Source organism: Muntiacus reevesi, chromosome 14, assembly GCF_963930625.1.
Source record: "Muntiacus reevesi chromosome 14, mMunRee1.1, whole genome shotgun sequence".
In the NCBI taxonomy this organism is placed as follows: domain Eukaryota; kingdom Metazoa; phylum Chordata; class Mammalia; order Artiodactyla; family Cervidae; genus Muntiacus; species Muntiacus reevesi.
In genome coordinates this window covers 54,540,017-54,552,910 of record NC_089262.1, presented here as the reverse complement: position 1 = coordinate 54,552,910, position 12,894 = coordinate 54,540,017, and the positions used below count along the sequence as shown (strand labels likewise).

At 33.9% G+C, this 12,894-nt stretch overlaps 1 protein-coding gene across 4 annotated transcripts in view; it reads right to left on the bottom strand.

The window, feature by feature from the left end:
• The window catches only part of TRAPPC13 (trafficking protein particle complex subunit 13), a 30,892-nt gene that overhangs the window by 10,040 nt on the left and 7,958 nt on the right, over window positions 1–12,894 (bottom strand). For all 4 annotated transcript variants that reach the window (XM_065905163.1, XM_065905164.1, XM_065905165.1 and 1 more), the window contains exons 2-7: window positions 11,591–11,659; window positions 10,938–11,037; window positions 9,365–9,449; window positions 4,784–4,911; window positions 1,885–1,957; window positions 825–869 (exon numbers count right to left, since the gene is read on the bottom strand). In XM_065905163.1, the coding sequence (XP_065761235.1) occupies window positions 825–869; window positions 1,885–1,957; window positions 4,784–4,911; window positions 9,365–9,449; window positions 10,938–11,037; window positions 11,591–11,659 (500 nt within the window). The remainder of the gene's footprint in view (window positions 1–824; window positions 870–1,884; window positions 1,958–4,783; window positions 4,912–9,364; window positions 9,450–10,937; window positions 11,038–11,590; window positions 11,660–12,894) is intronic.

Genomic DNA, 12,894 nt, shown 5'->3' with positions numbered 1-12,894 from the left:
TGACATGTGACTACAAATTTCTTATCACCTGGTTTTGGAGTAACAGACATAATTTGCACTTCAAAATCCTGTATTTGAATATCTCTGAGTTTATCATTATGATCTGAAACACATGATTTTACGGGGGTAAGAGGCCCATTAGGAAATCTGTTTTTTCCGGAATTCTAGATACCAGAATAAAATAGAATTTTGTAAAAGAAATTCAAGCAATAAAACCTTTTCCTTATGACAAATTCTATTCTATATCTTTTGTTAGAACAGAAGATAATCTTCTATTCTAAGAGTTACTCCTTTCTATATTTTTGCCAAATTTGTTTCTCCTAAGGAGACGTTCAAATCATTCACTAAACTTAGCAATCTCACACTGACTTTTCAGGACAAAGAATTTAATGTATTGAGTTCTACTTAGTATTTTTCGATATAAATATTAAATATTTTTCGAAGGTTTAGATTTACTACTTCAATTTTTATAATATCACAACCACATTTATAAATATTTAACAGTTTTGCTAATGCTTTTAGACAGGAACAACTATTAAATGGAAGCACAGGGTCGTCATTTAATGAAAGGAGGTAAAAGGCTCAAAGTTAATGAGAATAAAAATCAAGGCATATTGATTCCATGAAATTGAAAACAGCAGATTAAAAGAGATCTGCAGTGAAATTAATCACTTGTGATTTAACTTTATGCTCATTTTTCACAAGTAATTTGTAGTCATATCAGCAATTTACTCTGATATGAAAAGAAGTATAATACATGAGAATTTTAGTCAGGTAAGATCTTAATGTTGAACATGAAATCCCATTAAGTGCTCAACACTTACCTCTGCATTGTAAAATTTGGTTTTCACATCCAATGGTTTGAGAACCTAGTTGAATAAAGCATACCAATCAAAGAAGATTATTATAATTTGACCATTTATTTTGCTTATTTGTTTTAAAATCTTGGGTTTAAGCTTGTCAAAGGCATTTTCCAATTTTAATTGTAATAGACTTTTCAAATGGGTATGCAATATTCTTGTAAAAACAAAAACAAACAAAAACAATCCCAAAAGCATCTTTAAAAAAAGCTACCATAATTTCTTGACTGGGTGACAATTACATGAGTTATATGGATTTGTCCTTCACAGTATTTGCTAAACTGAACACATATATGTTTGTGTATTTTTCTCTATATCAAAATAAGCAATCAAACCTGTTATTTTCTTTTAAAAGGCATGCAAAATCTTAAAGAGATGAATGATAACAAAAGCAATAACAACAAAGCAATAGTAATTTTTTTCTTCCTATCGATAGTACTTTTTCTTCCACATACAGAGGAATGAAAAATATATATAGTGTCATATCTAGATCTACATAACTGGATATGGTCACCTTATTTCCCTATCTATACACACAGATATGTTAGAACAGTGGTTTTAAATTATTCTTTGATTATGGACTTTGAAAACAGTGTATAAATAAAAACTTCTAACTGCAATTTCAGTGACTCATGATTTCTCTGAAGGAAGCTTGGTCCACTTAACCCAAATCAATAATCCTTCAATTAAATATGTCTTTAGAAATCTGATATTATTTACACTTTTTTTGTCTGGACTTTCCAGTCATTTTATCCATCTTCTGGTTTTTGCGTTTTGTCAAGGCATGAAAACCAAACAATTTTTTTTTAAAATAAAAACATCATACTGCCAATGATAATTTCTCTGTTTTTATTTAACTTAGTCTGACTTTAGCTTGCTAGTAACATGACAAATTCAAAAACATTAGGGTATTTGCTTTATTTGGAGTCTGTTTTTACTGCAAATAAATAGGTATATTTTCCTGGGGGCGGGAGTGGCAGGGGGAAGGCTTCTATACACAATTTACCACCATCAGATTTAATACCTGAAACTTGAAGAATTTTCTAAAATACATTTTTTCTCCACCCTGAGTTGTGTAACTCACTGCACACACCAAGCTGAAACAGAAAGATGCATTAATGATTTCTGAATCATTTTCAATTTTGTTTCTTAATAGTTAATCTACTACATTTCAACTCTTATCAACAAATCTGGAAAATATACCAATGACGTGAAAGTGTAGTCAAAGGAGCCTAGAGCAGGAAAAAAAGTTTCAGTAGATATAGATATAGAACAAGAAAGCTATGATTAGTAAAATAAGATACACCATTTTTAAAGTCAGAAGTCAGAAACTTTTTCTTCAAAAAGTGAAGCATGATCCAAAATAAATACCAGGGTAACTAAACAGTTGAATATTAAAAATAAGTTCACATAAACTAGAAGAAAATACAAATTTTTTAAAAATTCCAAGATGAGGAAAGCCTTTTTAATATAAATCCAATGGAAAGGATGACCTCTACAAATTTACAAACTGGATAAATCAAAGACACTAAAACAAAATTTTAAAAAGGACAGCATATTGGGATAAAAGGCTTCTAACAGTATCAAGCTTTGTAGGCATAATGTTAATATCTCACTCAAAATAGGAGAAAAGAATATATATATATCTATCACAGTACCATGATTTACTAACAAAAATGTGAAAATATTCACCCTTACAAGTACTCAAAGAAACAAATTACAAAAAAAAAAAAAAAAAAGAAACAAATTACAATAATGAGATAAGGTTTTTCCCCATCTTAGGATCTGGCAAAAATTCCTTCCAAGAAATAACAGGGTTGTTGAGGGTTTAGAGAAACTGACTCTCTTTATACTGCCACTGGTTATAAAAATTGAGAAAACGATCCTTCAGGAAAGGAGTCTTAAAAATGTTTATATGCTCCTATAGTAAACCCATTTGAAGCAATCTATCACAGGAAATATTAAGGTGTTCATCACTGTGTTATTTATAACACTGAACAGGAAGAAATAATCTAAAGTTTAACATCAGACTAAGTAAACAAATTATAGTACATGGTCCAAGTGTGTAGATAAAATTATTTTAAGAAGAATCTTTTCAAAAAATACTGACTCAAGTGGGAAAATGTTTTTGGTGCATTAAAAAAGATTAAGCCATAGATAATTTTATCAAAATTTTATAAAATATTATTTACTTATACATATCTCTTATATATGCACATAAAAAGACTGAAGTATACCAGTATTTTAATAGTGGTTATGCTAGGTGGTGACATTATAGGTAATTTAATTTCTCTTTTATATTTGTACCTAGTACTAAATTAGGTGCTAGGGATTTAGAGTTGATCAAAACTCAATACCTGCTCTCCTAGTGCTCACGGTTGGAAACAAAGTACAGATTTTGAAGCTAGATTTGAGCTCCATGCCATTATTTACCAGCTATTTAATTCTACAAGAGTCTCATTTTCTGTAAAATGGGGATTTTACACATTATCATTTCAATAAACTCAATTTCAACAAGTGTTGACCATTATTTCTCTGCTAAATTCCGAGGATACAGCCAACTTTGTGCAATTCATCCTTTAATGAGATCAGCAGGCACTCAGTGAGTGATTTCAAGTACAAAAGACATACAAAAATATTTGAAGAAGTAGAATTAAACTAAACAAAACGACACAGGCATTCCTTTAAAGAGAAGAATACATTTCAAGTTGTGGAGGTAAAAGAATTCAACATAACCGCAGTGTCAAGCGGGAGCAAAGTTTGATGAAAGGTGGAACTAGAGTATTTGGTAAGGATTAGGTATGAAGAGCTCTACAAAACCTATATCAAGTCAGAATTTCCTAAGGGCAATGGGAGCTCACTAAAGTGTCAGGTGACTGATTCAAGATCACACAGTTAAATAAAGCATTGAGCTAACATCTGAATTCCAGAAAATCTGACACCAAAGCTTATACCAACCACAGAATATATATTAGTGTTAGTTGCTCAGTCATGTCCAACTTTATGCGATCCCATGGATTGCCTCCTCTGTTCATAGGATTCTCCAGGCAAGCAAAGTGGAGTGAATTGTCACTCTCTTCTCCAGAGGATCTTTCAGACCCAGGAATCGAACCCGGGTCTCCTGCATTGCGGGTAGACTCTTTACAGTTTGAGCCACCAAGGAAGCCCAGAATATATTTCAAAAAGTGCCTAAACAGAGCCTGTCACTAAAATGAATTAAATGATAGCCAATATCATATGAACTTCTTTAACACAAGAGAGAGAAACAGAAATGGTGATGTAACAAGAGATGGAGAGGCTGCTGTGAGATAATTAACAAGAATAGGTCTTTGTGAATCAACTATATTTGGGAGTGGTAAGGCAGATAGAGAAGTCTAAAATTACTTTAGGTGGCTCTGAAATGTTCATTTTCGCCTCTCAAAGAAAAACAGAGCATTCACATTCAAATACCTACACACACCAGGGATACAGAATTTGACATTTCTTTTTCCCTCATAGTTTGTTTTATTTTGGTTCACTACTTTTGAACTCTCAGGAAAGAGTGTATTTATATAGTTAAACCCAGAACTGAAAAGCTGTGAATTTAAAAATAAATGTTATTAACATCAGTTGTTAGCATTCCAAAAGAGTAAATATACTTTTAGAGTACACCTGGGTTTTAAAGGTTTGCAGCATGGATTTTTATTTTTCAGTCAGATTGCAGATGCAAAAATAAAACTACAGATAAATGAAGATTTTTTTTTTTCCCTTACACAATAAATATTTTATTTAAAGTCTGTTTCTGGCAAACATATAAACATGGCACATAAAACTCCTTCTGAAGTAGTTTTTCAGGCTTGATAATAAGTGGAAATAAAGCAAAAATTTCAAATAAAGCCTTTCATAAGTAAAAGCCTTTGAAATGTAGTAAAATTAATTCTTACATGTGTGTTCCAATTTCCTTTACTTCATGGTGTATGACATCATCAATACAACAATCGGGTTTAAGTTCGGCCACTGCAGCGTTAGAGGCTGAAAGATTCAAACGCTGAGAACTTGTCTGAAGATCAGCCTTGAAAGAAGGAGAGAATAAAACACAAATGAACTTGGTTACCTGCAGGCTGCGGGTGAGCATGGGTAGAAGGAACAGAGGGACAGGAGCAAGGCAGCAGGGATGAAAGGAGAGCGACACTTCTCTGTGCACAGCTCTGTAGAGACATCACATTTCTCTGAGGCTTAGAAAAGAGTAATGGCTCAGACAAACGCACACCTGAAAATAAATAAAACCAGCCACGAAGTTGGGGGAAAATCCAAAATGGAATCCATACAGCATCAAATGAACCTAACTCTACTGCAAATGAAACCAACCACACCAAGAGTAAAGGAAAAGTAAGAACCAATTTAAGTCTGGCAAACAAAAACTAAAAACAAAAAGAATGGCATGCAATGTTTTACTCTTTAACATCTGCTTTTTGGCAGGGGTACATGTAGATTAGCAATTCTAAAACTTCTATGTGTATACCAGGATTAAACAAAAAATATACACATTATGGGTAGCAAGAGACAGGTTTCTGATCTCTGGAAACAAAAAAGTACAAATAAGAAAAGTGAGAAGGCTACAATGAAACCTTTGGTACTGGACTGGAATTTGGGGCATCCATATGAACCTATGGTTTTAAAATTTATATATATACAGATGGATATTACAGGAACATATACAGATGTGTACACACGTGTTAGTATATAGCACTAAAAGGTAAACAGTCATTCAAAACAACATTAGATGTCAGAAACCAACTGATTTGTAGAAGTAGAGATCAACATTCAAGTCATCAACTAAGAAAGAACCAGTTTCTCTAACTTAGCAACCTGCCCCCACTAAGTTACTTTCTACCGTATTCCCTGCTAATTTCTTTTGTAACATTACCCATCTATAATTACGTTATGATTTTTTGTCCACCTGTTTCCTTCCATCTCCCCTACCAAAAATGTAAGGTCTATTGAGGTAGGAACCTCTTGTCTTCTCTTCTTCACTGCTATAACATGGTGCCTGGCACACAGTAAGTAATTAATAAATGTTTGTCAAATAATGAAATTATGATAAAACTTCAAGGCAAATGTCAAGAAAAATACAGATAAAGCAAAGATCACATTAAGTCACAGGGAGTGGAAGTGGTTTTGTCTTTAAAAGCTAAGACTTTTAAAAAGATTTTGTTTAAAAAAATTCAGTTAAGTTTTTGGCAGTAAATTCTAACCTAACATTCTTAATGTAGGCACTTCAAAGTGGGATATTTATTATATCCCTCTCTTTTGTTATTATATTCAGTTACTAAACAGTAATAGTAGCTCACATTTATTGGGCCCCTACCACGTGCAAGGCCCGGTTCTAAGCACATTACTCATTTGATGCCTGCTACAAGCTTCAACAGTATGTGAACTGAGACCTTTCCGATGTACAAGCTGGATTTAGAAAAGGAAGAGGAAACAGAGATCAAATTGCCAACGTCTGTTGGACATAAAAAAAGGGAATGCCAGAAAAATCTTTACATCTGCTTCATTGACTACACTAAAGCCTTTGACTGTGTGGATCACAACAAACTGTGGAAAATTCTTAAAGAGACGGGAATACCAGACGACCTGATCTGCCTCCTGAGAAATCTGTATGCATGTCAAGAAGCAACAGTTAGAACCAGACATGGAACAACAGACTGGTTCAAAATTGGGAAAGGAGTACATCAAGATGTATATTGTCACCCTGTTTATTTAACTTATATGCAGAGTACATCACGTGAAATGCCAGGCTAGAGCAATCACAAGATGGAATCAAGATTGCTGTGAGAAATCTTGACAACATCAGATATGCAGATGATACCACCCTAATAGCAGAAAGTGAAGAGAAACTAAAGAGTCTCTTGCTTAAGGTGAAAGAAGAAAGTGAAAAAGCTGGCTTAAAACTCAACATTCTAAATACTATGATCATGGCATCTGGTTCATGGCAAATAGATGGGGAAAAAATGGAAACAGTGGCAGATTTTATTTTCTTGGGCTCCAAAATCACTGCAGATGGTGACTGTAGCCATGAAATTTAAAAGATGCTTACTTCTTGGAAGAAAAGTTATGACAAACCTAGATAGCATATTAAAAAAGCAGAGACATCAGTTCGTTGACAAAGGTCTGTACAGTCAAAGCTATGATTTTTCTAGTAGTCATGTACAGATGTGAGTTGGACCACGAAGAAGGTTGAATGCAGAAGAATCGATGCTTTCAAGTTGTGGTAATGGAGAAGACTCTTGAGAGTCCCTTAGACAGCAAGATCAAACCAATCAATCCTTAAGGAAATCAACCCTGAATATTCATTTAGGAAGAACTGATGACTGAAGCTGAAGCACCAATACTTTGCCCACCTGATGCAAAGAGCTGACTCACTGGAAAAGACCCTGATGATGGGAAAGATCGTGGGCAGGAGGAAAAGGTGGCAACAGGCAATGAGATGTTTGGATCGCATCACTGAATCAACGGACATGCTGCTGCTGCTAAGTCGCTTCAGTCGTGTCCGACTCTGTGCGACCCCATAGATGGCAGCCCACCAGGCTCCCCCGTCCCTGGGATTCTCCAGGCAAGAACACTGGAGTGGGTTGCTATTTCCTTCTCCAACGCATGAAAGTGAAAAGTGAAAGTGAAGTCGCTCAGTCGTGTCCGACTCTTCATGACCCCATGGACTGCAGCCCACCAGACTCCTCCGTCCATGGGATTCTCCAGGCAAGAGTGCTGGAGTGGGTTGCCACTGCCTTCTCCATCAACAGATATAAGTTTGAGCAAATTCCAAGAGGTAGTGAAGGACACGGAAGCCTGGAGTCCTGCAGTCCTTGGGTTGTCGTAAATAGTGGGACACAAGTTAGTGACTGAATAAACCCTGAGGCATGTAATTGTACCATCCCTGTTTTACAAACAAGTGAAAGAACACAGAAAGAACAACTCCCCATAGGTTATACAACTAATAAGAAATGAAACTAAAATTCAGAATTCTTTAACATTTTAGGCATTAAAGAAGGAGGAGGGGAAGAAAACAGTCAAACCCATGGGCTCTCTGTCCAATTTGTTTCCCTATGTATTATCTGTTAAACATTAATCATAACTGTAGTATGTATTATATATATAGCTAAACACTTTTACCTTTTTCCTTTTCCATGTTATAACTGCTGCACTTAACATTTATTTCCTAATTACCATCAGGACTTTTCCAGGAATTGGAGATAAAGCAGTGAACAAAAGAGACCAAAATCTCTGTTCCTATGGAATTTAAATGTTTGGGGAAGATAATACAGAGTAAAGGAGGAATGGATGGCTGGCTTGAGGAAGGGGAATACAATTACAGGGTAGGTTTCATGCTCCAAATTGGTTTTTGGATGAACAGGATTTAAAAAGGGATGTCTTTTCTTCTTTACCACTATAACACAGAGCCTGGCACACAGTAGGCAATTAATAAATGTTTGTCACATAATGAATGAAATTATGATAAAACTTCAAGGCAAATGTCAAGAAAAATACAGAGAAAGCAAAGATCACATTAAGTCATGGGGAGTGGCAGTGGTTTTGTCTGTAAGAGCTAAGACTTTTAAAAAGATTTTGTTTAAAAAAAAAATCAGTTAATAAGCTTTCTGCAGTAAATTCTAACCTAATATTTCTTAATGAAGGGACTTCAAAGTGGGGTATGTATTAGTATTGTCTTTTTTGCTATTATAAATGCCATGTGAATACAGATTTGACAATGAATTTTTTTCTTTTTCATGCTCTTTCTCTTTGTGAATATATCCAAGGTGTTTAACTGAGCTAGCATATTCTATCTCTTGATTCTCACAACTGTAAGATTCTTCTAACTGGCTTATTTCCTACAAACTATCCCATACAATGCTTTCATGTCAGCCTTCCAATACGAGCCTCTGCTCAAAAGTCTCCACTGATTGCACACTGTCTTAAAATAACCTCATCCTTAGTCTGGTTTTTAAGATGTTCACTTACTGTATGGTTACTACCTATCTATCTGTACAACCAACCTTACTTGCTCTTACTAAGTGAATTCTGTTCACTGCTACAAGAACACATTACATATTCCTATGTTTCTGCTTCCAATCACCATGCCCCTCTTCTGTCTTTTCTTGTAAACCCTGCCATTCTTTCAAGACCTTGTGTTTCCTCTCCTTCAATAGCCCTTCCTGAATGATGCAATCTCCAGTGATGATCTTTCCTCTTTCAAACTTTATTATGTTAATCATCAATCATTAACAGAAATTTAACTGCTAATTACCTTTGGTATATTTTCTCATCCAAGCTATCACAAACTTTGAGGATAAGGAATAATGATTCTATGCATAGCATACCTTATAACTTAGGGTGTTCAATTAACGCTTGCTGTTAATAACAATTAAAGTCAGTATCACACATGTATTTTAATGAAGTCTCAAAACATAAGAATAGAAATTAAAAAGTAAAAAAGAAAAATTATCCCCAAAAAGAATGCCACTTACTTTAACCAATATATCTTTTACAACTTGATTGCTATCATTATGGACGCTGATATAACTGGAAAAGGTCTCTCCCAAAAATATATTCCTGTGAAATAAAATAAATTTTTAGACAGAAATCCATACAAGTTTTATCACAAATATTCTAATTATGCACCACTGAGAATATCAAATGGAGAAGTTGCTAAAGGATAGTAATCCCTTCATGGATTACAGCCTTGTCATGGCAGAGTGGCTTCCGTAACTCAGGTGAAATACTATTTCAATATTTCTTCGTTTACACTAGGCTGCTCACTCATTATCTAGTGCATTTCATAATACAGATTTAATCTACAAAGCATACTATATAACTTGACGCTCAACTACTGCCAAAACTAACAGCCCTCCTAAAACTAAGTCATTGAAATCAGATCCACGTTAAAAGTCTTAAGATTTGTTAATAAGGAGGCTACAAAAGGCAATATTTGAAATAACTTATGCCCTGAATCTAGAAGGGATCAAGTTATTGATCTCAGAGTAGTTTTACCAATTTATTTTATTTTTCTAACTTATTCTAATTAAAATGACTAGCGGCATTACTTTGTAAGTAGTGGCTCAGTCATGTCCGACTCTTTGCGACCCCATGTGCTATACAGTCCATGGAATTCTCCAGGCCAGGATACTGGAGTGGGTAGTCGTTCCCTTCTCCAGGGGATCTTCCCAACCCAGGGATCAAAGCCAGGTCTCCTCCATTGCAGGCGGACTCTTTACCAGCTGAGCCACCAGGGAAGCCTCAGTATATATTATATATGATGCATATTAACATATAAATGTATGTAGGTTTATATAAAAATATTTCAATATGAACACTTTTTACATGAATATATTTCTAAGCTCTCAAGACACTACTCAATGACCAAATTCTATAAATCTTTAAAAATTATCTTGGTTGCAAAAAGAGTGGAACCAGGGGCTTTTACCTCAGTAACAATCTAAAATAAGAGAATAACTAAGAGCAAGAGAAGGAATAAAACATTTAGAGTTCCTAATAAGCTGACAAGTCCAATAACTTATGTTGGTAAAGGGCCGTGAAGGTGAAGAAAAGAGCTGATTTTGAAAGACACTGAGATGGAACCCTTTAAAATGAAAGGAATACACAGGCATTTAAAAAGCTCTATAGGTTTGTCTACTGGCTCAGTTGGTAAAGAATCTGCCTGCAATGCAGGAGATGCAGGCTCAATCCCTGGGTAGGGAAGATATCCTGGAGAAGGAAATGGCAACCCACTCCAATATTTTTGCCTGGAAAATCCCATGGACAGAGGAGCCTAGAGCCACAGTCCATGGGTCACAAAGAATTGAACTTAGCAACTAAAACACCACCACCAAAGAAGAAAGTTAAAATTCTACCACCTTAGAAACCACTATTAATACTTTGGTATGCATTTATTAAAAAAAAAAAAACAGAATCACATAGTATAATTTCAACCACTTAAATGTATTATGAGCATTTTTCCATCCTTTAGTTATCTTTTGAAAACATGATTTGTAATGGCTTCAGAGTGCTACTGTGTTTCAAATGTGAGCATATGATTCTTACCCAAAATTCTGTGGTAAGGTCAACATTTCTCCCAACATTAAAATTTCTGCACCATTTACAGTTGAAGGATCATCTCTCATAAGTTGGTTAAAGAGATCTCCTGTAGAAAGAGAAAAGCATCAAATTCTAACATTGACCTTGTAAATAACTTTTATTTATGTGAAGAAATAGTTTTGAGAGATATTTTAAAAAATAATCTCACAGCAAAAATTATATTTAAAAAACTCTAATTTCTAATCTTCATTACAACAATGCACACCAAAAAATTCTGTTTCTACAGAAAATGAACACTTTAGGGACAAAGGAAAATGTAGATCATGAGATATAAAATATAGAAGCTCCAATAATTTTAAACAAGGGGAATGCTAACATACATTGGTGGAACATGTGAGGATAAACAAAATTTTAATAGCATTAATACAAGGAATGTGTTTTTACTAAAACTAAAAGTGTCTGTTGCCATGGGATATCAATAGTATCTTGATTTATAGATTATGAGTGAGACTTACTGCTCAGATGGCCATATTTACACGCACAAAAACAAGCAATGAAGGATACAGCAAAGAGTCAATGTAAGATTGGCAAGGCTAGGCTTATCCCCAAAGTAATACAACTCTTTCCTAGGTACAAGAAGAATAAAGTATGTGTCATACCAGGTAAGTCTTTCTCTTCACATGTTACTGGAATATTGGTGAATAAAGTAGGCTTGGTCAACCGCATTACTGTCAGTTAGAAAAGTAGGGGAAAAAAGAAAGAAAATATTAATATTTTATGCCAGTGTTCCCAAGTTGAATCTATGATATTAATCAATTTTATACTACAGTAAAGTATAATCTAAATACTACCTAAACTCAGTATAATATTACTTCCCAAGATTACTATACAGCAATAATTTACTAAAAATGCTAATATGTAACAAGAATTTTATATATGACAAAAACAATTTTGCTTTTACTTACAATCTGAAGAATTATAAAAATCATATGCAAATGTAATATGTCACATTATACAAAAAGGAGAAAATAAAAAGAAATTGAAAACTTAAGGTATAGTAGGAGAATAGACTTTAAAAAGATCCTGAGTGACTTCACTGTAAACAATACCAACCAATTATTATTAACCAATATTAGTCTGACAGGAAAAAAAGCTAGGATGCACCATTTTGAATATGAAACAATATTTTTATGCCAAAAGGATTTTTGTAAACTACTTTATCCATGTGTTATAATCATGGATCACTGAAGTTCAGTAAGTAGCCCTTTAAGTAATATTAATTCTCTGTAAACATTATGAAAGTATCAGTAAATGTGTAGGTTTATAGAATTCCAACCAAAACTAGTATTTGTCTGTGGAAAATGACAAAATGTATCTAAAGTTTATCTAGAAAAACAAATAAAAGTAAGCTATAGAAATTCATAGGAAACAATGAGAAAAAAATGGACATAATAGCGAAACATGTAAGTCCATAATCAACTAATAGGCTTATTAATATAAGACTATACAGATATGTTAGAAAACTTTAAGAAGCCAAACCAATCAATACTAATAGTATTAGGAAACTGGCTCACTATCTGGGAAAAATGAAATTTAGTTTACATTTTAAATATCAAATACTGTTATGTATCAAATAAGAGACAAAAATTAAGTAATAGAGAACCAGAAAAAGTGAAAATTTATTACACCTAATCTAGCAAGGATAGAACATTCTAATTAAAAAATCTTTTTCAATTATTTCCAAAGATTGAGTTTTTACCACATCAAAATAAAGACAAATATATAGGAGTAAAAATCATACAAACTCTATTACAGAAAATGAATCTTAGAACTTTTATTAAAATGTTCATTCAAATCTAAAACCCAAAACTTTATTGACCTAGGAGCTTCCCCGGTGGCTCAGTGGTAAAGAATTCAGCTGCCAAGGCAGGAGACATCGGTTCAATCCCTGATCTGGGAAGAT